Source organism: Callospermophilus lateralis, chromosome 14 (genome assembly GCF_048772815.1).
Source record: "Callospermophilus lateralis isolate mCalLat2 chromosome 14, mCalLat2.hap1, whole genome shotgun sequence".
In the NCBI taxonomy this organism is placed as follows: Eukaryota; Metazoa; Chordata; class Mammalia; order Rodentia; family Sciuridae; genus Callospermophilus; species Callospermophilus lateralis.
In genome coordinates this window covers 56,756,601-56,782,504 of record NC_135318.1, presented here as the reverse complement: position 1 = coordinate 56,782,504, position 25,904 = coordinate 56,756,601, and the positions used below count along the sequence as shown (strand labels likewise).

General features: G+C 47.7%; 1 protein-coding gene across 1 annotated transcript; it reads left to right on the top strand.

Moving 5' to 3' along the window:
- The first annotated feature begins 6,778 nt into the window (after positions 1 to 6,778).
- On the top strand, positions 6,779 to 7,564 carry Asprv1 (aspartic peptidase retroviral like 1). Its single transcript, XM_076834044.1, has one exon. It carries the CDS (start codon positions 6,779 to 6,781, stop codon positions 7,562 to 7,564), a length of 786 nt encoding a protein of 261 aa, XP_076690159.1.
- The last annotated feature ends 18,340 nt before the right edge of the window (positions 7,565 to 25,904 follow it).

Sequence of the window (25,904 nt, the reverse complement as noted above, 5' to 3'; positions counted from 1 at the left end):
CTCCTTCAACATTCCTTTTGTTTTTGTCATTTTTTGATAATATTGGTTGATTTCTTCGAGAAGGAATTGCCCAAGACTTCTTCTGCCACTCTGGTCTAGCAGTCTCCAAATGCGTGCGTGCATGTGTCTCTCTCTCTCTCTCTGGATCCTGAGTATCCAGATCGGGTCTGTGTCCCTCCTCACCTATGAGCTCTGTGAGGGCAGGCCTTGTGTCTGATTCATCTCTCAAAGGGAGGCAGGCTTGGCCTCAGTAAATATGCATGGAATTCATCAACCTACTTATTTGGTATTGTCCAGCCCTTTCTATACCACAGACTTTCTGATTGCTTTCCTCTAATTTATGTCTCCAGGATGGCATCCAGAACAAAGTAGGTGCTTAATACACATTTGATAATGCTGCTACCAATACCCTGGACTTTTTAATACAGTAGGGGCTCTGCTGGTTTTACGTTTCTTGGATTTCCTACCTCTCCCACTTCTTCTCGATGGTAAATAGGAGAGATTACTTGACATGCCGGAGGGAAGATCCCTGCTCTTCACTGCCCCCCATTTGTGTATGCTCAGGGCAAAGCTAAGTTGGCAGTGCATCCAGAAGTAGCATTTTCCTCTGCTGAGACTATTTTATGAGTTTTCATTGCTCATAATACTAGTTATCATTAGCAGCAATTAAAACTATTTCAGGGTCAGTTCAAAGCTGCCTTTGAGGTATTTTAGGTTGGACAAAAGTCCCCATGTGCCTAGATCTAAGCCTAGTGTCATTAAAAGCCCACTTGGACGAGGAGGTTACTCAACCTGTATATTTTGGTTGCCTAAATATTTCATAAGTTGCAGGGGCGTTTGTGAAAAGTGGTTTAATGCCCCTAAAACTGTCTGGACCTGTCTTACAAGTGCCTCCCTCAACCTCAGTTGAATGGCGGGACACTGAAGGTATGGAAGAAGGAGGTGATCTGCATAGGGTCTTTCCTTGGAGCCAGCCTGTCTTACCAAGCAGAGCCCCTGAGCCTCTGTGCCCCCAAAGGGTGGGAGTAATCAGAGCAGGAAGGGATGAGGGCTTGGTCTAGGGGCACTAGGAATGGAGAAAAAGGTGGAAACCCAGTCGGAGGCTGAGCCATGAGGAGGGACTGGGAAGGCCTTCAGGACACATTAGTAAGCTTCACACTTGATTGAAAGATAAAACAGGAGAACCAGTTTTGGAATATTGGACTTCTAGGAGTTAGTCAGCACCTTGCTCTGACCAGCTCTTGGTTGGCTGTGGTCCTGACCCTGGACCTGAGGGTTCACGATGACACTGGGACTCAGGTCACCCATCCCCACATATTTTGAGACCCTCCAGGGTCCTGACTGGCACTGAGCACGTTGCTGCTGCTGTGTGAGATTTCCTGATGGGCCGCACTGCTCACTTCTAGGTGGAAGGGCTTCTAAGTTGGGTGGTAAAGGAGGAGAGAAGACCCAGAGGCGGGAAAGAAATTCTGGAACAGAGGAGAACTGGGGAAGGGCCTGCAGGGAGGAATGCTCAGCAGCAGCATTGGCCCAATCGGTGGGGATTGGGGTAGGGACTCTCATTTGGAGGATGACTGGCAGGGCCCAAGAAGGGGGACTGACAAGGAAGAGCTTGTCAGTGGCCTTTGGCCACAACTGATGGTTAGCACTGGGCAGTACCCATGTGGTAGTGGTGCCTGAGGGTTTCTGCTTTAGGAACAGGAACCTGCTGGTGTCTTAGATTCCCAACACACCTTGCTTTGGTCAGAGCCTACCTGGACCCCCTTGGGCTCCAATATGAATCCCTAACCAGAATTTGGTGCCAAATTCACCTTTTCATTTTTCCTTTCATCTTGAAGCCCTGATGCCAAGAATCTCCTGAAGCAAATTCTGGAAGCCAAATACAGTGCTCCTAGGTGCTTGGGGAAGGAATTGCCCAAGACTCCTTCGGCCACTCTCTGGTCCAGCAGTCTCCAAATGTGTGTTTGTGTGTGGGAGGGGTACTCACACTGACTCTGGCACAGGGGTCAGGGGAAAAGCTCTGGGGCGAGCCGTGCAGGGGTGGGCCAGGCCACTTGGTGGGGGGGCTTGCTTGCTCTACGTGGCGAGTGCCCAGAGGTGGAGGGCCTCACATTCTTGGGTGGAAAGGAGCAAAAGAGAGGATGACCCACTTAAAAACCAGCTCTTTTCAAAGCAGTGTGCTTGTAACTGGGGGCTGCTTGAAGTGGGTCAGCCTGCATGTACATGCTGGTCTTCAACTCTTCAAAACCTGGCTGTTAAACATCTGCATCCTGTTTTCATTAGCTTGTAAGCCGTGGGGATGGGGATCTGCCTAGTTTTCTGAAGCAGCAAGTGTGCCTAGAGGCTAATAAACAGCAGGTGCCTCCAATAAATAGGATTTTAATACTCAGTGTAAATGTGAGTGCAAATAAATATGCGAAACTAAAGGTGGAGCTGAATTTTACATGCACATTGCACAATTTCTTAGCTGTTTTGATCTGGGAACTGTGGAGTGACCGGATCCATGGTGTACGTTTGACATACATGGGTTGTGTGTACGGCATGCAGAGTGTGTGTGGGTAGTGCTTGTGGTTTGTGGCAAGGAATGTATCTGTGTGTGCATCTGTGCGTGTGTGTGAAGTGCGTGTCTAGTGGAGAAAAGAGCCGCTGGATAATTTGCCCAACGAAAAACAAAAGTATGGGCCCAAATCTCAGGACAGCAACCCAAAGGCATCAAGCCAAGCTCAGGCCTGTCCTGGGTGCTGGGGCAAGTTGCAGGCTGGGCAGCTGACCCTCGGTGGAGAAGGTGCACCTCCTCGTCTCCTTTCAACCTTACTGATGTCTCGGAAGTCTGAATTCCCCCTTCACCCTCCCAGCCAGCTCTCTGTGGTGACCTGGCCTCAGCAGTGCAGGGAGCCACCGAGAGCACCTATGCATTGCCAAGGCTGGTCTTGGCCTTTTCTGAGCCTCCTCCTGGTCCAGGCTGGTCTCTGCTAGGAGCATCACAATCCAAAAGGCGTCTCTTGACCTTGGCTCCTTGCTCAGAAAACAATGTCCTCTCAGCCAGTTACTCCCCATCCTGCATCACAGGGCCCTGTCCTCCATCCCTTCTAAAAGTCAAAGTCTTCCTCCACAAGTCCGCATGATGATTCCCAGAAATTGCCAGGCAGCAGGAACCATTTAAAGCATATCAGGTGTCCCCATGGCCCACCAAGAGCCACGGATAAGCCCTGCCCTGGGCTTTTGCCAATTTGTTCTGCTCTCCTGGGGGAGGAGAGATGGCAAACAGGAATCGGGAAGCTAGAGCAGAATTGGGCTCATGGAGCTCCCGGGCCAGAAATCTCTGTGAGGGGGTGTGGAGGGTGGGGATTCCTTAAGTCCTTCCTGTTTATTGTCCTCACTTACCTCCTCTCAGGTCAAGTTTGGCATGCCTGCTTCCCAGCACACTCAGGAGATGTTAATGGGGAATAATGAGGTCGGTCCACCCCAATACCTTACTTGTCAATAATTAGCTGCATGTCCTAGGTTCTGGGAGGAGGCAGTGGCTCTGGGCCTATCCCAGCTGGTTTAGCTCATCAATGCACCATGAGCATAGCCATTCCAAGGTCCTTGAGTGTTTCTGGGGTGTTCCAGGTATATGGGCATTCTCCAAGGGCTAATGGAACTAGAGAACTCTCCATCACCATTCCTGATTCTAGCTAGAGATGGCCCCTAAGCTCAGCCACAGTCTGACCCTGACCCCTTCCCCTGTCCTGGTAACTCTGAGACCCTATACAAGGGAACTGTGTGAACCCAGCCTGGAGGGCCTCCTTAAAAAAGATAACCTGCTTGGAGCCACAGTGACCCAAAGTATAAAGATTCCTGGGGAGGGCAGCAGCCAGATGGGATCGGGCTCCTCCATTAGACATGGGATTTGGGACCAAACAATGGAGCAGGGATAAAGACTGCTACAAACTCGTCACTCACTGGCCATGGGGCTTTGCCTGCCCGAGAGGGAGGGAGAAAGATCCAAAGATATTTGTGCCCCAACCTCATGCAAGGGATAAACTGGCTTTCCAGGAAAAAAGTTCCAATTCAGCACTTGCCAGTTTCTGTTGCATGAATACTCCCACCAAGTCCAATTTCAAGCTACCAATTGGCTTAGCAACTGGCTCTGAAAATTCTTGAATACTTAAATCAGCTCTTGCTTCACTGTCCTTTAAGGTCATGGCCCTTCTCAGAGGCCATCAATAGCATAAGTCCCCAGGGAACTAGGGCCTGCCTGCCTGCCTGAGCCCAGCAATCCACTCCTGTCCTTACTTGCAAGTGAGCCAGTGGAGAAGCAGTTGGGTGTGAGTAAACCATCAGAGCACACTGTAATGCACATGCAGCCAGACGCTGACAAACTACCCATTCTCTCCCTTCCCTCAGTCACATGCTAGCCTCCTCACTCATCCCCACTTCCAGGGGACCAGATGTGCAAGGTGACGAATATCAGGGTGGCAGGAAGCCACAGACAGGGTCGGTTCCCTGGTCCACAGAACCACACCCATCCCAAGAGCTCCAAGTGTATCCACCAAAGTGCACTCGCAGGAGGGGCTTTCTGGTCTTGAGGGTGGAGGGACCCTTTCTCTGGATGCAGGTTTTTCTCTGAGACCCATTTGGTTTTGATGTCTTCCCAGAGTCTCCATTTCCCCTCCTCTGGGCTCCATGGCCCCACCTTAGCCAGGCAGCTGTGATGAGAGGTGTTGACCCAACTGCTTCTCTACTGGCTCACTGCATCAGGTGGAAGGAGCCAGAGACAGCAACAGAGACTTAGAGTCTTATGGTGCAGTTGGGGCCCTGGGGCCATGCAGAGGCAGGATTGGATCCAGGTACCTCTGGGATTCAGACAGACACTGGGTGACGAATGGGAAAAGCAACCAGAGGGGTTCGTGCTCTTGGCCAGGAGAAACAGTCCCAGAGCCACAGGTGTGACATTGGGACTTCTCCTCTTGCATCCATAATCTCTCCTGTTTGGTGACAGCACACATCCAGGCCTGAGACCCAGCAGAAAGCATTCCCTGGGTCCCAGATTAAGTTTCTATGGGGACAGAGACAATCATGAATCATCACATTTGTGAGCTCCAGGCTGGTTCATTGTAGAAGACAGACTTGTGAATAAACCATCAGAGCACACTGTAATGCACATGCAGCCAGAAGTGTGTACACACATTAGGGACAGGATAGAAGGATCCGCCAAGGAGATGACATTTGAACAGGGTTATAAAAGTGAGTCCCTTTAATAGCCTCAACCACCCCACACAGGCCCAAGTCAGATCTCTAGCTCATAGATCTGCTCTGTGGGTATCTGTGGCATGTCCAGGGCTGTCTCCCACCCTCAGCAGTGGAGGGTCACACAGGGAGCCTCCTCTAGCTAAAGCCTTTGAGGTCCTCACCACTGGCATTATCAACATTGACGTTTCCTCAACTCAGAACAAAAAGGGAGTGAGATTCCCCTATTGCTCTTTCTGCAAATGACCAGGCTGAGGGAGTGACAGGCAGGGCCGCCATACCTGGGGAAGGGGCTCTTGGGAGGGTTTCTGGTAAGCAGAGGGGATAGGAAGGGAGGATTTAACACATGAGAAGTGGAACATGGGGCCCTTCCAGGGTTGAAGCCAGATCCTGGATTCATGGGCGGATTCCCAGAAGTTCAAGATCTGAAGCAGCCCACTTCTGGACCTTAATGAGAGCCTCTGGCCTGAGGCCTTATCCTCAGATGGTCTGACTCTGAATTAGGGATGACCAATGGAGGAAAATTACCACAGCAACTGAGTTCATATAAAATGACGGTGAACGTGTGTAGTGCATGCACATACATATGTGTCCAAATTCAGTTAAAACATTGTTTCTGTGCATTTTTTTTTTCTTTTGGTACTGGGAATTGAACCCAGGGGCACTTAATCACTGAGCCACATCCCCAGTCCTTTTTATATTTTTATTTAGAGACAGGATCTCAGAAAGTTGCTGAGGCTGGCTTTGAACTTGTAATCCTACTGCCTTAGCCTCCCAAGCCTCCGGGATTAACAGCATGTGCCATTGCACCCAGTGAATTCTGTGGATTCTTGATTCTGGGACCCTCTGTCTTCTTCTCCAGGGAATCTTCTAGAATCCCATACTTGGTTTAGAATGTATGTGAGACACCTACTCAGTTCTTGTACATAGTGGGAGCTCAATAAACATAAGCTCCTTCTCTTTGGCCAAAGTGGTCACTTGGCCCAAATGGGGCTTTCCCAAACTAAAAACTGCCAAGAATCTGGTCCCTCCTTCCTTCTCTGAGTAACGACGAACACGGGAATGTCATAACATCCTCTGTGTCCTCATCTGTGTTATTCTGGGACACAGGCTGGGAAGGGTACCTGGGTAGCCCCCTCCCCCCACTGAGACTGAAGTTTCTTGTAACGTGGGCTGGCCTGTGTCAGTCCCGTGGATGGATGCAGAAGGGTGAGGCACCCATCCTGCTAGTCAGGCAGGATGCTGGCAAGAAGGCAGCCGGCCAAAGGGGGTGGAGCTTCCAGAACAAAGGAGAATGGGGAGCCCTGGGGGCCCAGGATAGGCATCAAAAAGGCTCTGCAGAGTGAGCAGGCCACATACTGCTTGCCTCTGCATCCAGCAGCCAGCCGACAACCCTTACCTGCTCCCTTCTCTTGCCCCGGCTGGGCAAGTAAACAACACTCTGCTTAGGGAAGCCCAGCTCTCCAGCGTGATTGCGCCCACACTGCTCTGTGGCTTTCTCTACTTGGTGTGGGTTGCTGCTGAAGTTCCAAAGGCCAGCAGAGGGATGGCTGCCAGCGGAGCCAGGAGACGGGAAGGCCCCCGGGAGCATGCCTTCATCCCAGAGCCTTTTGATGGGGCCAATGTAGCCCCGAGCCTCTGGCTGAACCGCTTCGAGGTCATCAACGACCTCAACCATTGGGACCACACCACCAAGCTCAGGTTCCTGAAAGAGTCGCTCAGGGGAGACGCCCTGGAGGTCTACAACGGACTCAGTCCCCAGGACCAGGGAGACTACGGGATGGTGAGGGAGACCCTTCTGAAGGCCTTCGGGGGCCCCAGTGCCACTCTCAGCCACCAGCCCAAAGAGATCCTGTTTGCCTACAGCATGGGCAAGGGCTACTACCTCAAGGGGATGATTGGCCCAGTGTCGGTGAGGTTCCTGGTGGACTCGGGGGCCCAGGTCTCTGTGGTCCACCCGAAGTTGTGGGAGGAGGTCACCGACGGCGATCTGGATACCCTGCGGCCCTTCGAGAACGTGGTAAAGGTGGCCAACGGGGCCGAAATGAAGATCCTGGGTGTGTGGGACACAGTGATTCGCCTGGGCAAGCTGAAGCTGAAGGCTCAGTTCCTGGTGGCCAACGCGAGCGCCGAGGAAGCCATCATCGGCACCGACGTGCTGCAGGACCACAACGCCGTGCTGGACTTCGAGCACCGCACCTGCACGCTCAAGGGAAAGAAGTTCCGCCTCCTGCCGGTCGGCGGGAACCTGGAGGATGAGTTCGACCTGGAGCTCATCGAGGAGGAGGAGGAGCCCTCCGTGGAGGGGAGGCGGCAGCAGCACTCCCATTAAGAAGCCCCCTTTTCCTTGCCCCCCAAGATAGGTAGGGAGACCCACCATTGTGCGGGGGGCACATGTCCTCTGGGGAAATCTAACGCTGGCTCTCCATTCCCCTCCCTCGGCAGGGGCCTTTCTCGGCCCCTGGTGGGGGAGGCTTCATGGAAACAGCAGGGGGAAGGAGAGCAGGGCGGCATGCTCAGAGAGAGGGTCCCCACGGTCCTCAAGCTATTGTGGGTGGCAAAGACTGGAAGGCTAGAAGCAGCTTCCCAGGAGGTGGAAATATCTGTCTTGGAGAGAGGACTGGGGGAACCCCCTTCACCTCCCTAAGAGGTGGTTCTGTCACCTCCGAGTTCTTGACGCCTGCTCAGCTGGGGCTGGGTCCCTGTCTGCAGGACCCTTAGGAGCCAGGGCCAGCCTCAGGCTGGGGTTGACAGTTGCCCTGAGAGCCTCCCTGGTGAGCCTTCCCACCTGCCCAACGGTATGTTTCCTTCTGTCATTTGCTTTGAAACCCCTGATCCTTGCGCCAATAATTCAATTACTTCAAAACCAATAAAGACCAGTTGATGGAAGAACCTGTAATGTGCTGATTGGGGATGAATGAAATGGAGTGAGAGAGTGGGGAGAATGGGGAGTAAAGGGAAAACAGGGACAAAGACCAGGAACACTCCAGTGTGTCCTGAATGCTTGTGCTTGGTGTGTGTGTGTGTGTGTGTGTGTGTGCGCGCACACACACACACACATATATTATATGTAGTAATAATAAGTATATAATGTATATATATGATGACCCTACATGTCTTGGATTTTCTAAGGAACTCTCAACTTAAAATACTTTTATTTCTTTCTTCTATAATTCCTCTCATCATTTCTAGTCAAGTTATAATTCCTCTAAAAATTTTAATCTATAATATTTTAGTATCCAAATTGTCCCTTATATCCTAAGGTGACCCTAAGGCTATTTGTGAGATGTCTTGATGGGAATTGGGAAATAATGATTATCGGAAACAAATGGAAGAGCGTCTTGTAGGCTAGTAGGTTCTTACGGATGCCCTGGAAGCCAGGACTTGGAGGCAAAAAGTAAAGCTAGGAGACAAGTGTTGACTTGTAGGGAGCAGCCCAAGGGATTCTGCAGGGCAGAGGGGAGGCAGCAGGGGGGACTCAGGCAGCTGGGGGAAGCTCTCACCTTTGGAGGACAGCTTCTTCCTAGGGGGACTTGGAAAGGAGCCTGACACTAGAGATGCCAGATAGAGGGGAAGAACATTCAGGAATGGGATGTCCAGCTCTTTTAGGGGTTCACCTCATATTTGCTTCCAATTTCCTGCCTCTTCCTCTGGAACTCAACAGGCCTGAGAATCTGAAAACCCCTCAAATCAAAGGGAGAAGCTGAGTGGATGGAAATCTGCACAGAGGAGCAGATTTGTTGCAAACCTCAGGGCTCCTCACTACATACATCAGGGAAGCAGGCCCTTAGGGATGATGGCCCACACCCTCTAGGCTGAACTCAGGCCCAGAAAGATTGGCACAAGGACAGAGACTTGGGCTTGCAGGGACATTGGGGCACAGAGCTTTGGCAGCCTCTTGATGGGAGGCAGGCAGGACCATTTTCCCTTCTCCAGGGCAGAATGAGCCTCTTCTGGAAGATTCCAACTGGACAACTCTTGGGAGAGACAGAGAGCCTGAGCAGAGGCCGGAGATTGGGGGGCTAAGCCTTCTTACTTAGAAGCTTCTGGACATCTGAGGCTAACCTGAGCAAGGAACGCTGCCCTCCCTCCCTCAGATTCCAGCTGTGGTTCTTCTGGGACCTGGGGTGTGACTCAGCCCCTAATCCCCAGTGTTTACAGAAGCTCTGTCCCTGGGCAGCCAAGAATCTTAAGTGGAATTAGCTCCATCACCCTGGGAGCACGGAGCAGGAGCACGTGGGACAGAGATCAAGGTGTGGGACCAGGAGGGTGTCTTTCCCCAGCAAGGTGAGGCTGGAGAAGAACAAGGTGATCTCCTCATGCCTCCCAGGTCCTGGGTTCCCATCTCAAGCTTGTTTTTCTACCTCTCTCTCTGCTGGCCTCCCCAATACTGCTGCTCTCCTGGGCCAACCCGTCTCCTGAGGGAACTCAGCTGGCACCTCCCTGTGACCTATTTTCCTCTTCATCTTTCAGATCCTAGCCACATGCTGGGCTGAAGGAGGGCCGGTGAAGAGTGGGTGGGTTGGGAGGTGGGGAGGGGTCAGGAAATTGGGCATCCAGGCCAGAATTCCAGGGCAACACGCAAGCCACCCCTACCCTCCACCCCACACAGCAGTGAGGCCAAGCACTGTCCTGTGTAAACTCGAATGGGTATCCCTGCAATAGATACTGCTTTTTCCTCTTCTGGGTGAGGAGGGCCCATCTGAGCCACCAGACTATCAGCCCAGCTACCTCTCCTAGAAGAACAGGGAAGCCAGAGTGAGGCCAGGCAGAAGAAGGATCTCCAGTGCCTATAGAAAGGCCCCATGAAGGAAGGCACCGTGAAGTGCTTTTTACCTGGATACCTGAGGAAGACCAAGGCAGGTGCCATGTGGCTGTGAGAGCGATTACAAATGTGTGTGTGATTGTGAGTGCTGCTCCCCTGGGAGCTGAGTGTCAAAGGAACCTGGGAAAGAAGCCAGGAAAAAATGGGCTCTGGCCACATCACAGAGGGCCTGTTGTCCAGGTGGGGAGCTCATACTTGACTTACAGGTTTGTGGAAGGGCAGAAGACTCATCTGGCTCCTAGATAAAGGATGAAGTCAAGCAGTGGCAAAGAACCCAGCCTGGGAGCTATGGCAGTGTTTTGATGTGAGGTTTGAATTTGGGGAGGGGGTGGCAGGGGTCAAGGTACAGGGTTAATGTTGGCAGCACATTAGAATCACCTGGGAAGGGGCTGGGGCTATGGCTCAGTGGGAGAGTGCTTGCCTAGCGCGTATGAAGCAGAGTTTGATCCTCAGAACCATATAAAAATAAATAAATAAGATAAAGATGTGCCCATCTACAATTAAAAAAAAAAAGTAAAAAAAAAAAATCACCTGGGAAGACCAGTTACAGCCATCTTCTCTATTGGCCCCAATGTGCAGATGGGCTTGGGGACCCTTGTTTGAAGTTCCATGGTGTACCCCTTTGGCTACCTATAGGCTGACCCAAGGACCAGCAGAAGGCAGGATCAGTGCCCCCCCACACCTTGTTTGGAATGCAGAATTTCAGGGTCCACCCAGACTTGCCAGAATCTGCACTGAATATCCCAAAGGATCCTCATCATGGAAAAATTTGAAAAAATTTGAAAAGCCCTGGCCAGGAACATCCTATTGTCCAAGTCCTGGCCCCTACAGGACAGCCCCTTCTCTAAGAATGACCATCACACAGTGAATGCCTACCAATTCCCAAGTAGGTTAGATAATTCCTCCGTTTTTATCCAACAACTACTTATTTTATTTTAAAACTTTTGTTTTGAAATAATTTGAGACTTACAGAAAAGTCACAAGAGTAGATCAAAGAATTTCCATATGCTTAACCTAGTTTTCCCAAATATTAAGTCTTACCAATTAACTTTATTTGCTCCCATTCTTTCTTGGTATCTACATGTAGATGAATAATATTTGAAAATTGTAAATAAGATGCACTTTTTTTTTTTTTTAACTGGGGATCAAACCTAAGGCCTCAATGCATGGTAACCAAGTGCTCTACCACTGAGTTTCAGCCTCAGCCCAATATGATGCATATTTATCTCTACTTCAATGTGTATTTCCCAAACCCCCACATTCTATTACCATAATACAGTTATCAAAGTCAGGAAATCAACATTGATATAATTTAATCTGCACACCTGCTTAAAATTTTCCAATCATTCCAATACTTTTTGTAGTCAAAGAAAAAATTATTTTTGATGGGCTCATGCCTGTAATCCCAGCAGCTTCGGAGGCTGAGGCAGAAGGACCGTGAGTTCAAAGCCAGGCTCAGCAACTTAGTGAGGCCCTGAGCAACTCAGTGAGACCCTGTCTCTAAATAGAGTACAAAAAAGGGCTGGGTATGAGGCTCAGTGGTTAAGAATCTCTGGGTTCAATCCCTGATATGAGAGAGAGAGAGAGAGAGAGAGAGAGAGAGAGAGAGAGAGAAAATGATTTTACAGTCCAGGATCCACTTCTCCTATACATCACATTACATTGTCATGTCTCTGGATTCCTTTGAACAATTTCTCAGTCTGTCTTTGTTTTTCATGACTTTGATAATTTTGTAGGAGACTTGGCTGGTTATTTTGTAAAATGTCCCTGAATTTGGGTGAATTTGATGTTTTCTCTGGATTAAATTTGGGTTTTGCGTTTTAAGCAAGAACATCTAGAAGAGAAGGTGTTCTCAGCAAGTGTCCCTAAGCAGAGGAGGTTGGCTGTTCCATGACTCATGATGTTCACGTTAATCACTTGTTCTGAGTGCTTTCTGCCAGGTTTCTGTGTAAATGAGTGTCTGGTGGGGAGACAATCAGGGACTATATAAATGTTCCATTTGTCACCAGGCTGTCACCTACTAGGTTTAGCACCCTCTGATGATTCTTGCCTGAACCCATATTATTGTGATGGTTATCACCTGGTGATTTTGAAATCCTATACTACATTCTTTAACTGGCTCTCAACTTTAAGGAAGAGCTTTCTCTATTTATTGATCCCTATTAATTGATTGATAACCAAAAACCACACATCTTTGTGGACTTACAATTGCTGATTTTATTCAATAAGTTACACTCAGCTATTACCATTATTTATTTATTTTAAAACATTTTTTCTTAGTTGTAGATGGACACAATACCTTTATTTGTGGTGCTGAGGATCAATGGAACCCAGCACCTCACCTGTGCTTCGCAAGTGCTCTACCACTGAGCTACAGCCCCAGCCCCCATTATTTATTTTGATGCTTAAATCATTTCAGATTTGGCAATGAGAGTTTCTCCAAAATGGCTCCTGTCTTTTGGGACATGTCCCCCTGCTAATGGGAGCCCTTCCTTATCTTCTCATGTTTCATGTCCATCTTGTCCCTTCCTTGTACCAGCCCCAGAAGTAGTTATTTCTCCAAGAAAACCTGATTCCTGTCAGTGGGGCCTGGTATTCAGAAACCAGGGTCTGGCTGTCAAGCGTGCTCATTGCTACTGGGTGTCATCACTCCTGGATCATCTGAGCATCCAGAGCTAAGAGGAAAACATATAGTGTATCTCAATATCTTTACATGATCATTAAGAAACTGTGGTATATATACACAACGGAATGTTAATGAGCATTAAAAGAAAACAAAATCAGGGCATTTGCAGGTAAATGGATGGAGTTGGAGAATATCATGCTAAGTAAGCGAATTCCAAAAAAACAAAGGCCAAATGTTTTCTCTGATAAGTGAATGCAGATCCATAATGGGGGTAGTGGGGAGCATGGGAGGAACAGAGGAACTTTAGATAGGGCAAAGGGGAGGAGGTGAAGGGAGGGGGCAAGGAGGTAGGAAAGACAGTGGAATGCAGTGGTCATCATTACCCTAAGTACATGTATGAAGACATGAATGGTGTGACTCTACTTTGTATACAACCAGAGAAATGAAAAATCATGCTCTATATGTGCACTATGAATTGAAATGAATTCTGTTGTCATGCATAACAAATTAGAATAAATAAGTAAATGTAAAATTTAAAAGAAGGAATATGAGTTCAAATGTAATTCTACATCCTGTGTACCCAGAAGAGTGAGAAGTTATACTCCATATATGTATAATACGTCAATATACATTCTATTATCATGTATAACTAATAAGAGCAAATAAAAATATATGAAAAAAGTAATCTGTAACAAAACATGAGTGATGGACATCTTGACCATTGAAGTGACATGAATTCACAGAATCGAGTTCAAAGTGACTCTTTCCTAAGTACTAAGCAACTAACGACTTTGTCAATAATAGTAATTCTCTTTTTCTCTTTTGTATTCCTAACAAAATAATGGTTACCAAGTAAAATGGGAGTTGTGAAATCCCACAACAATGCAAAACAAAAAAGAGTATGCGTTCATACTGATCCCTCCCCTCTCAACCATGGAACACCTCCTGCCTTTCCATATTTGAGGCTTCTTTCGCCAGCAATGAGAAACTTGGCTCCAGGTTACTTATTTGCTCAAGTAGTTTCAGAATTGCTAACCCACATGTCTATGAAAAACCAACCTAGAAGCAACCGGTTATTACGGTCACCTACTCAGTGGAAGGTGTGGGTGGTCCTTGGCAGCAAATGAGAAAGACAAATGATGAAATCAGAAATCAGAATGTAGTTATCAGAAGGAGGGCTTAGTCCTCCCATGTGTTCAGGGTGTGCCTTGAGGACCCGTCAGAAGGAATCACATGATCTCAGGACATGGAGGCTGTCTGGAAGCAGAGAGCAATAGTCACACGTGCTTCTGCTGTGGCATGCTCAGGGAGGGGCTAGCTGCCATGCCCTGCCCAGAGAGGTGACCTGGTCAGTCCGCCTGGGTCCTCAGCCACTGAGGAGACATGGAGGCCACTGTCCAAGCTGACACCACCCCACGTTCCAATCACATCAGTCACTGTTCCTCTGTCCCAAGTCCAGGGTTGCCAAGCAACCTCAGGTAATGGAGCTTCCTGGCCGGGCTACAGGGAGGGCAGATTCTCTGGTCAGGCCATTGTTACAGACTGGCTCCACTTGGCTGTTCCATTCTCATTGAGGGGTGATACCTTGGTTCTCAGGTTTTGACTGCTCAGATGTCTTGGGCTGGCATCCCCCAAGCCTGGTGATGCTGTCAGTCTCTGAGTGTGTTATTTCCTGTAGGACTCACCTCCGTCTCTGAGTTCCTGTCACAGCCTCTCCCGGCACTGGGGAGAGTGCACAGCAGTTCTGCCCTCCAGGGAGTTACCCCCACTTGCATCCATACTGGGACAGGGAACCTGGTTATGTCATCTAGCTGGAGGGGCTGGGAAAGGCTACCTAGAGGAGATGCTAAGCTGAGTCTTGAAAGATGATTAAGTGGGTGTTTCCAGGAAGACTTGGAGCAGGAGAAAAGGAGAAAAAAGGGAGTGGTGCAAGGGGCAAGGGCCAGCCAGTTTGTGCCCGCTAACTGGGTGACGAAGCCTGGCATAGAGGGACCCAGATCACTTTTGAGGAAACTCCCGGAGGCCAAGGAAGCAGATGTCATGTTTCTTCCCTCTAAGATGCACTCCATTAAAAAGTATGTCACAATATTTGGATGAAACAAAAATGAACCCAGCCACACAAATAGGCGTGCCAGCAGTCCATCCTGATCTAAGACGCAGTAAAATGTGTCGGGGGGCCTGTGAGGGACATGGGCTCTATACTCATCTGTGGGTTTAGGCAGGTAGGAAAGATGTGGAAGAGACGCGTCTTATGTGTTTTGGGCAACACTGGCTTTTGTCCTAAAAGGTCTGGCTGCTCACCTGAGATGAAGAATGGTGGAGGGGGTGGTCAAGGCACAGGGCACAGATGAGCATCCTTAACACCCCTGCTGTGCTCTGCACAGGGAGGTGCCCAGAAGAACCCCGAGGGGGTGGCAGGAGTTTGTCTTGTGGGGATTCTGCCCTGGTCCATGTGCAGGCTGAAGAGGCTGAGCAGCTGGTGGGAAGGGGGCACCGATTCCAGAGGAAACACCAAAGAGGAAGCCATGGGACTTGGGGACATTTGTTAAGACAGGGACAAACATAGGGCAACATTGTCATGTCTGGGGACATTTGGTTGTCACAGCTTTGCTGGGGGTTGCTATTGGCTTCTAGCTGGTGAAGGCTGGCTGCTGCTGGACATCCTACAATGCACATCCCCCCTCCCACTACAGAGAATGATCCCGCCCTGGGTGAGGGGACGCACAGGTTGCCCATTTGGCATTTTGTTCTGAATTCTCACCAAATATCTCCAGTGAAAGTTTTAACCCCATTTAGCAGCTGGGAAAATTAAATTGGGAGAGGTTAATTGGGTTAATGCTGTTCAAATGGTAAGTTGCTGGACTGAGATCGGAACTGAAGCCTGCCTGACTCTGGAACATTCTATTTAGTCAGCTGGAGCAGTTTGGACAAAGATTCAATTGAAATGAATTTAGTTTTGTTTTTTTTTTTTACATCTATTATACAGCAAAGTAAGACAAAGTAGGTGAACATGAATTTGAAAAGCTGAAGTGTGTGAGGTATTTGCAGACCTCAGAAACATGGTACTGTGGCTGGAAACATTCATTTTTAATTAATGTATGAAAATCAAATATTCTCCAAAAATTACTAAGCAAGTAGAGACATAATTGATTGAAAATAAACTAGTAGGGGAAAAAAATCCCCTAAAACCTCCCTGAAATTCCAAACCCTTTTGTTTGATTATTACTTATTATTGCTTTGTTAATTCTTTCATGGTTTAAATTCCTTTAATTTTCTTTTTTTAGTAACAAAATCCATGAATGCTCAGAAAATGAAAACTAGAAACTTAAAAGTCTACCTTCTCCCACTTTCCCCATAAAGAAAAAAAAAAAAAATATATATATATATATATATACACACACACACATATATAAAGAAAGGTTATAAAAGTCATTGCACCCACTCACCTCCACAGTTAAACATGACATGTTTTCCAGATCATTCTCTACAGACGGATGCACTTATGGATGTATTTTCCTTCATTCTTTCTTGCTCTCTCGTTATCGCCTTCTCTCTCTCTCTCTTTCTCTCTCTCTCTCTCTCTCTCTCTCAACAAAAACAGGATTCTGTGGTACCTTCTGTCTTGTGAACTCCCATATTTTAGCGGGTCCTTTGTTTGGGGACCTTTGGGTGGATTCCAACATGTTGCTGTTACAAACCTCACAATGTAGCAAAGCCAAAGAAGGTGCGACCATCACACACAGCACCAGTGAATCTCACAGACACCACCTGGAGTGAAAGAAGCAGACATGGGACATACACATGTGATTCCATCTGTATAATTGTCTAAAACAATTATGCAAAGCTAAGCCACAGTGCAGAGAGACCTGTTTAGGAGGGAAAACTGTCAAGGCAAGAGAGGTTGTGATCAGCTCCGCTTGGGGCAGGGTGTCCTGGGGCGTGAGTAGGGGTATCTCAGTCGGAAGGGCACTCAGGGGCACTGTGCGGGGTGCCATGCCTTGTTTCTTGGCTGGGGGTATTTTTTGAGGGTGCTTATAATAATCCACTAAGTTGGACTTTTGTTTTACCCACCTTGGTGTATGTGTGGGTCATTTCACAATAAAATTGTGTTTATTTTTTGAGACAGGCTCTTGCTAAGTTGCTGAGGCTGACCCTAAATTTGTAATCCTCCTGCCTCATCCTCCTGAGTAACAGGGATTTCAGGTGTGTGCGTCTGCACCTGGCTTTAATGATTTTTTAAATGAACAGAATTAAAGTGGTTGTCTAAAAAATTTAACTAGAGGGCTGGGGATATAGCTCAGTTGGTAGCGTGCTTGCCTTGCATGCATAAGGCCCTGGGTTTGATCCCTAGCACACACACAAAAAAAAATTAACTAGAAATTTGAAGCAGAGAGGGGCTGGGGTTGTAGCTCAGGGGTAGAACACTCGCCTAGCATGTGTGAGGCACTGGGTTCGATTCTCAGCACCACATATAAATAAATAAAATTAATTAATTAAATAAAAGTCCATCAACAACTAAAAAAAAAAAAAAAGAAATTTGAAGCAGAGGATAAAAATAAATATTCTGAAACTTAATAAAAATATAAAAAGACCCCAAAGAATGTAATCTACCTCTAGGTGACATTAAAATTCCAATTCTTGAAAAAGAAGGTGGAATGTGTATACTTTGAGACCTAATTGTCCTTTGGACTGAATTGTTTTCTCCCCAAGTTGTTCTCAACGAAATCACTTCTGGTTTTGGGCAAGTCGTGTGGATTATTCATCAGCCCAGGCATTTTCTGTGAACCTCACAGTACTGTACAACTCTGATGGTTAAAAAAAAAAAAGAAGTCCTTAATTTTTAATAGAAACCCCACTCACTGAGTTCTATCATCTGTGCCATGTGACATGGAGACTGTGGTCCTGCCTCTGTGCTGTCCTTGGGGCCATGTGACAACGGAAGATCTATCCTGCCTCAGCACTGGGCCTGGAATTTGCCTGTCTCCAAGAGCATGCATTGAGCCATTCATTCATTATAAGTAGGTGTGGCTGAGCACCACTGTGCACCAAGCACTATCCTGGGTGCTGGGACCCAGCGGCAACCAAGTTCCTTCTCTGCTCTGGCTAAACTCCATTTGAACATCCAACAGAAAAATAACAGATGTCACGTGGTAAAAAGAGACCGTGAAAGGAATCACAGTGGGGGGATGGAGGATAGAAGGCCTTGGGGAGGTGTGATTTTACATCAGGGAGGCCTGAGGGCACAGTGACATTTCCACTGAGAGCTGAATGACTCAGGGACCAGCCAGGGAGGTGGGAGAGGGGAGAGCATCTTGTCTAAAATCTGCCCCTCAACTTGGCCTCTCAAGAGTGATTTGGAGCCACGCACAGTGATGCACACGTGTAATCCCAGCGGTTTAGGAGACTGAGGCAGGAGGATCGCAATTCGAGGCCAGCCTCAGCAACTTGGTGATGCCCTGGGCAATTTAGCAAGACTCTCTCTAAATAAAACATAAAAAGGGCTGGGGATGTGGCTCAGTGGTAAAGCACCCTGAGTTCAATCCCCAGTACCAAAAAAAAAAAAAAAAGAAAGAAAGAAAAAAGAAAAGAAAGAATGGTTTGGATCCTGACTCTGTCAGGCCATCTAGATGTCACCTGGGTACCTTGGGACATTCCTGGATGCAGAGACTGTGCCATCTGTACCTTAGGCCAAATGGTCACATGGCTGGCGGATGTTGATGAGTGCCTTCTTGTAGGTCAACTGCCATCACAAGTAATGTGTTAATAAAATACAGAAATTTGCAAGTAATTTACTTTTTGTTTGTTTGTTTAGTACCAGGAATTGAGCCCAGGGGCTCTTAACCATTGAGCCACATCCCCAGTCCCTTTTATATCCCATTTAGAGTGAGGGTCTCCCTGAGTTGCTTAGGGCCTCACTAAGTTGCTGAAGCTGGCTTTGAACTCATGATCCTCCTGCCTCAGACTCCCAAGTTGCTGGGATTACGGGTGAACACTACTGAGCCTGGCTAAGTAATTTACTTTTAAAAAATGCATAACAGGCCAGGTGTGGTGGCGTATGCCTATAATCCCAGCAGCTCGGGAGCTGAGGCAGGAGGATCTAGAGTTCAAAGCCAGCCTCAGTAATTTAGCAAGGCCCTAAGCAACTCAGTGAAACCCTGTCTCTAAATAAAGTACAAAAAAGGGCTGGGGATGTGGACCCATGGTTTGGCACCCCTGGATTCATTCCCCATTACCAAAAAAAAAAAAAAAAAAAAAAGTAAAAATAAAAAGCATAACAAGGGAGAGGGGGAGGGGAGCGAAAAGGAAGGTACTGAGGACTGATGGATCAAATTATGTTAGGTCCGCGTGCAAATATGGCGTAATGAATCCTGCTGTTATGGGTAATTATAATCCACCAATAAAAAAAGTCCATAACAGCAGATTCAAGGCTAGTCCTGTAAAAACACTGTTCTCCTCTATGTGTAATCCAGTGACCTTTCTCACCTTTGGGGAGACAGGGTGGTGTTCCTTCCTGCTTCTGACAGGTGACTCAGACCCAAGTCAACTTGGCCACTGCCTCTGGCCTCTGTGAGAACCCCCAGAGGAGCCCCAGTTCTTCTAGGGTTATCTTCAGCCCCGAGGCAACTCCCTTCTGTTGCTTAGCAAATTTGCACCCAGCTCTTGACTCCTAGCCTCAGTCTCACCTAGTCAGCTCACTTCCCTCTGTGTGCCACAGAAAGACCAGACTATTTTTTCCCTTTATACAGTGATCCTACGGGACAATGTCCCCCTGGTTCTCAACAAGGGTGGATCTGAAGTGACTTCCAAAATTACATAGATTAGAGCTGGGGATGTGGCTCAAGTGGTAGCGCGCTCGCCTGGCATGGGTGCGGCCCAGGTTCGATCCTCAGCACCACGTACAAACAAAGACGTTGTGTCCGCTGAAAACTAAAAGTAAATATTAAAATTTTCTCTCTCTCTCTCTCTCTTTAAAAATAAATAAATAAATCAAAATTACATAGATTGAAATAGGCAAAATTTTAAATAAAGGTCAAGGTCAGAGAAAGGACTAAGGGAAAATTAGGACACACATATTCACATCACAGAGTTTCACATAATTATTAAGAGTGATGTGTGCATTTGGCTATGAGTTTCCTGGCAGACAATGTGAGAAGAGAAAGATGAATCCATTAAATGACTCATTATTTCCCTGATGTAAACACACATCCATTCCTTAGGGGGAAGCAATGAGATTCCTGCAATGAGTTCAGAAAGGATTATTTTGGCCCACTGCAGTGGAGCACGCTTGTAATCTCAGAAGCTCAGTAGGCTGAGGCAGGAGGATCGCGAGTTCCAAGCCAGCCTCAGTAACAGCAAGGAGCTAAGCAACTCACTGAGACCTTGTCTCTAAATAAAATACAAAATAGGGCTGAGGATGTGGCTCAGTAGTTGAGTACCCCTGAGATCAATCCCCAGTACCCTCCTCAAAAAAAAAAAAAAAAGAATTATTTTGCCTGGCATTAAAAGACCTAAATGCAGTGCAGAGAAAATACCTTTCTCCTCCTCACCCAGGATCTTGATCATCTATTTCTACGACTTTCTTTTCTGGGCCCCATGCTGTTCCCTGCCCTGCGTAGGTGTGCACTTGACTTAGGTTTCTCTGACCAACCTTTGAACTGAAAAATTGCAGAGAATTGCTGTGGCCTCTGCCGTTGCTCAGCGTTTACACTTGAAGCGTGGAGTCTCCGTGGACTGTCAGCTCTGCGTTTGCTGCTGTACCTGCAGGTGCATCTTGCCCTCTTGTCTTGAGATACTCTCACAGGGCTGGCATTTTAGCAAGGGTCTCCCTCCCTCTGCCTCTCTTTCTCTGAGCCACCTCTGTGCTGCCTGGTTTCTGGTTGATAGACTCCACTGGGCCCCAGGGGCTGAAGGGTTTATTTTGACAATGAACAGGGCTAGGTGAGGAGCCACCTGAAAGCGCTTCCCTCCCCCCACTGCCAATGTCCACCCTGGTCCCTGAGTCACCCTCCTCTGCTTCTCTGTCAGTTTAACCACTTCCTGCCCACTATTGGTTGTCTAAATAGCACAGTCAGAATGACATATTCCAACAACTCCCCCCACCAATGTAATTTTCCTTCCCAGGCTTATTTTTTTTCTCTCGGAGTGTTGGAATTTTGTATTCTGAAGATTCAAATTCCAAGCCTGACACTGCTCCGACTGTCCTTCCCCGGCTAGGAAAATAATCATAACTGCTCACCTGCCTGAACCACTTTCTGCCCATCAGGCACCAGCTAAGCTCCTTGTGGACTTTATCTTCCATAATTCCCCCGGGAGCCCCAGGAAGTGAGCACTATTATTATCCTTACTTTCCAGGTTGGGGAATAGAGCCCAAGACACTGGCCCCGGGTCATCCCAAGTGTAAAGGGTGGAGTTGGCATTGGCTCTATCTAGATCTTTCTGCCCAGGGTCTGCACACCTGACCACCGCCCAGGACCACCTTCCAGGGTGTCTAAGGGACGTGGCATTCCCTCAGGGTTCCCTAGACCTGCCCAACAGCCCGGTCATCTGGGGTCAGAACTCCTCCAGTGCTTCTCCAAGGCAGCGTTGGCCTTCCAGAGACGGGAGTATCAACTCGGCAAGGTTTTTTTAACTAAAAGAATTTTCCAGCAGATGGGGTTGGGTCTCTTATCCCCACTGACCCTGTGAGGGCTGGAGGCCTCTAGGTGTTGCCCAGCCTGGCCATCTGGGTGGCTAACGGGTCTGGTGGGGCCAGTGCCCTGGTCCCTTCCCCCTGCCCCTCCTGGGTGCCTCCTCTCCAGGGTCCACGGAGAGCAGACATGCTCCCACACATAGCTCACTGCCTTGTCCTCCTCACCTCTGCCCAAGGGGAGACCACAGCAGCTATAAAGGGCCGCTTCTTCCTCCGAGGCCTCAGTGGCCTCTCCAGCTCTCATGCCCCTGGTCTAGTAGCTCCGACCAGGCCTTGGCTGAGCCCTTGGCTCTTTCCTGGGCCATCTGTTTGGATAGGATGGTCCCACTAAGTCCTGAGTCCATCTTCACAGAGATGCTGCCTATGCCCACACCTGTGGAAGCTCCTGGAAGCTCTGCAGGCACAGCCTCCCCTCCTGTCCACCTGAGAGAGGGGTTAGTCCCTCTGCCCCAACATGGAGCCTTTACCTCTGGTCAGCAGTCTCATTTGGCCTCCATAGGATGCCCTAAGACACAATGGCACCTAAATTCTGTGAGGAATGGAGTGGGCAGAGAGTGGACTGGTCACCAATTTGTGCTGAGCCTTGAATTAATGAATGCTTCCTATGAAGACCCTGCCTGGGGATCCTTGGCCATTGAAAGTCAAATGCTCGCTGGAGCATGAATGTAATCCCAGTTGGCTTGGGAGGCTGAGGCAGGAGGATTGCGAGTTCAGAGCCAGCCTCAGCAATTTAGTGAGGTCCTGAGCAACACAGTGAGACCCTGTCTCTAAATAAGATATGAAAAGGGCAGGGGATGTGGCTCCGTGGTTAAGCACCCCTGGTTCAATCCTTGGTACAAAAAAAGAAAAAAGAAAGTCAGATGCTCTTTATTGATAGCAAGGCCCAAGGGGAAAATGGCGACAAGAAGCTGCCTTCCAGAATCTCTTAGCAGACAGCCTTGGTGTGTCCCTCCTCATCTAGGTCATAGTGACATCTAAGAGGTGAACCCTAGTGGGCACTGGATAATGGGGACTCCAAGGTCTGTAAATACTAGTTGAAAAATGTGATGTTGCAGGGTCCACAACTAAAAAGACATGGTGTAGAAGAGCGTCTCTCTCTGAAAGCATGCTGGTTTATTGTCCCCCGACCCCAGGAGGATCCATGGTGGGGGAATCCTTCTTCGCTATAGGCGCAGAGGGAAGGTAGGGATGGGGGAAGGCAATGCTGATCCACAATTCCCTCCTGGGTTCCCAGTTTTTCTGGTCCACTAACTGGAGCCCAAAGCACCCTCCACAGAAAATAGCCTTTTCAAAGGTTTAGAAAGGAAAAGAGGCTCTATGTAGGGAATCGGTGACAATTTGACACAGGTGTTGTGAAAACTGAGCCAAAGGACTTGCGTCAGATGGCTGAGGTCCCCAGTCCCACTTCTTACCAGCTCTGTGGACTTGGGGGGAAGTGTCTCACCTCCCTGTCCCTCCATTTCCTCACCTGTAACGTGGGGAAAGTGAGAGGCCTCACCTGCCAGGGTGGGTTGTGAGGATTCACTGAGGCGCTGCAGGAGAGCACCCAGCACTGGGTTAGACTCGGTGAACGTGAGCTGACCGTGACCGTGACAGGGACCCAGGCAGCAAGGCAAGTTACTGTCTCATCAGGCTTCTGTGAACAAAGTCAGGAAACTTTGGAAATAAGATTTGTCATCTTGTGGTGGAGACTATCTTTCTGTGAAAGCTGCCTTTACAATTATCTCTAGTTCAAAGCTTCCTTTCCTCAGCCACAGTAAACAAGGTCCCTTGTTGGACACAGATGCCCTCGTAGGACACAGCTTTTGCTGATGTTGCTAACTCTGGCTTGTTGGCTGGTTCAATTTGGAACCTGTCCACAAAGACGGATCCTAGAATCACACATTCTAGAAGCACCCGGCACGTTGTCTATATTTTAAAGAGAAAACAGACAAGCCAGGCTACTTTTCCAAAGCAGAAATGCTAGAAATTTCCGTTTTAAGATCTGCAGGCTGCACGCCATTACTGTTAACCTTCCAGGATCCCATAAAAACCTTTCAAAATCTTTGGTGGTTTTAAAAATAAGAAGTCATTGGTCAAAAAGGAGAAAGACACCGATTTCCTTCCCCTTAATTCTTAACAAGTGCCCTTAGGGGAACAAGAACACAGCCAGGAGGACACAGTGTGCCCAGCAAACGTGCCCAGATGGGGACCAGAGCTCTGAAGTCAAGCTCACTAGAAAGGCAACTCGTGAGGGCAGCAGGGGTTTGGGGTGTCTGTTCAATGACGTATCTTCAGCTCTGTGACAGAGCTAACCCACAGTGGGTGCTCAATTTTATTTGTTAAATGGATGAATAGAATGTAAATGAGCCTCAGGTGTTAGTACAAGAGCTAGCTTCTTATGGGGCCTTTCTCCTCTCAGTGGATTGTGTGATTCACGAGGACTCTCCCTCCGTGTGTTCCAGAGTGTCCCTCTTGCACCCACCCTGCCACCCCGAGGAGCTGGCCTTTTCCCAAACCTGCCTTGTGACACCCAGTGGTCTCTCCCAGTGATGCTTCTTCCCCAGTAAACACCCACTCTTTGTCCAGGGCCCAGCTCAAATGTACCACCTCTGATTTCTCAGGACTCTTTCCTGTGCAGCTTTATTTCACAATGAATTGAAATGCATTAAATGAGGGGAACATGGTAGACTGCGCAAAAGATGAGGAATCTTGGTTGTCCCTGCAGTCCCAGCAAGCAGCCTGTGTCATTGGTCATGAAGACCTAGTTGGCCAAGAGTGAGGGACAGGGTGGAATGGGTACGTGGGACATCACGGCCATGAGGAGGGTGGTCCTGTGACTAATTATGATCAACAAATGGGCTCAGCTGAAGCCATACCATCTAAACTCTCATCACAGGGCAGCTGCACACAGTGGTTCACATCTGTAATCAAGAGAGGCTCAGGAGGCTGAGGCAGGAGGATTGAGAGTTCAAAGCCAGCCTCAGCAAAAGCGAGGCACTGGGCTGGGGTTACGGCTCAGTGGTAGAGCACTTGCCTGGAGTGAGGCTTTGGGTTTAATCCTCAGCACCACATAAAATTAAATAAATAAATAAAGGTATTTTTTAAAATGAATGACATAGTATAATTAAAAAAAAAAAAAAACGAGGCACTAAGGAACTCAGTCAGAACCTGTCTCTAAATAAAATATAAAAAAGGGCTGGGGTGGGGGTTGGGGGTTGTGGTTCAGTGGTAGAGTGCTTGCCTTGCATGTGTGAGGCACTGGATTAAATCCTCAGCACCAGATAAAAGAATAAATAAAATGACATTATTTTTTTTTTTAAAAAAAGGGCTGGGGATGGGGCTTAGTGGTAAAGTGTCCTGTGTTCAATCATGGTTCAAAAAAAAAAAAAAAAAAGTAATAAATGATCATCACAGAATCCAAGTTCTGAAAACTTTGGGCCATGGGGAATTTGCCATGAAATTAAAAAGAAAAAATGAATTTGCTTAACTCAGTCCTGTAAGTAAAAACCATGCCAGGGGAAACAGGATACAAACACTGGAAAGATGGGAAGACCAGCATCTCTTTAATAATGAAATAATTTATTTGTTAACAGTTGAACAATACAGAAGTTTACATATACACAGCAAAGATTCTCTAAAACATGTAATTGTTTCTAAAAATGCATGTGCTAACTGTAATAAAAAGCACCATTCTCTATGGTCTTGACACGGGATTTACATTGGCGTCTTATTTACAGAAAGAAATAAACATCTGGAAACAGAATTTCCCATTCTTTCATTGGCTACTCCCCTGTTTAGGCTGTGTTTACCTTTAGGAAGGTGCCCCCACCCCCAACTGATGGTTGACAGCAATATTTCAAGAGCACCAATTCTAGAGACAGGGGGTAAAGGCAGTTTGGTTCTCAGGTAAAAGCTAAAATGAAGGAGGCCCCCTTCAACCCATCACCCCCTCAGGTAGGATAAGAAATCAAAATTAAAAATCTAAATCAATTTTAGAATTGGGTGCCATACAAATTCCCATTTTATGATTTTGAGAGAGAAGACAAACATACTCAATTTCTTCAGCCATTCAATAGCTGAATCTAGCAGTGCCAATTATTGCTTCTTCCAGAAGAACACAGTATAAGAAAATCGGGTAACAAATATTGATAATGAAAAATATCATGATAAGTCACATATTGCACCCACCCACCCCAACCCCACTATCTCTGAACACAAAATATCCTCCGGTCTACAGAGATCTGAAGGTGTAGAGTGAGGAAAACCACCTCATGGGAAAGGGTCTTCTTCTCCCAGGAAGGATTCTTAAGTCAGGAGTAGCCAGCTACCAAAACATACTGCATCAGAGTCAGACAGAAAAAGGACAGATGGACATGCAGAAAACTGCCTTTCAGGCTCTTACTACCTGGTGTTCAACACGCAGGGAAGGTAAAGAGGGGAAGACAAAGAAATCTGGGGGACACAAGTAAAGAAGAAACAGAAAAGACCAAGATTCGATGAAAGTGGTATTCTTGCCAGTACAGTATGGAATAAAAACCTAAATAATAATG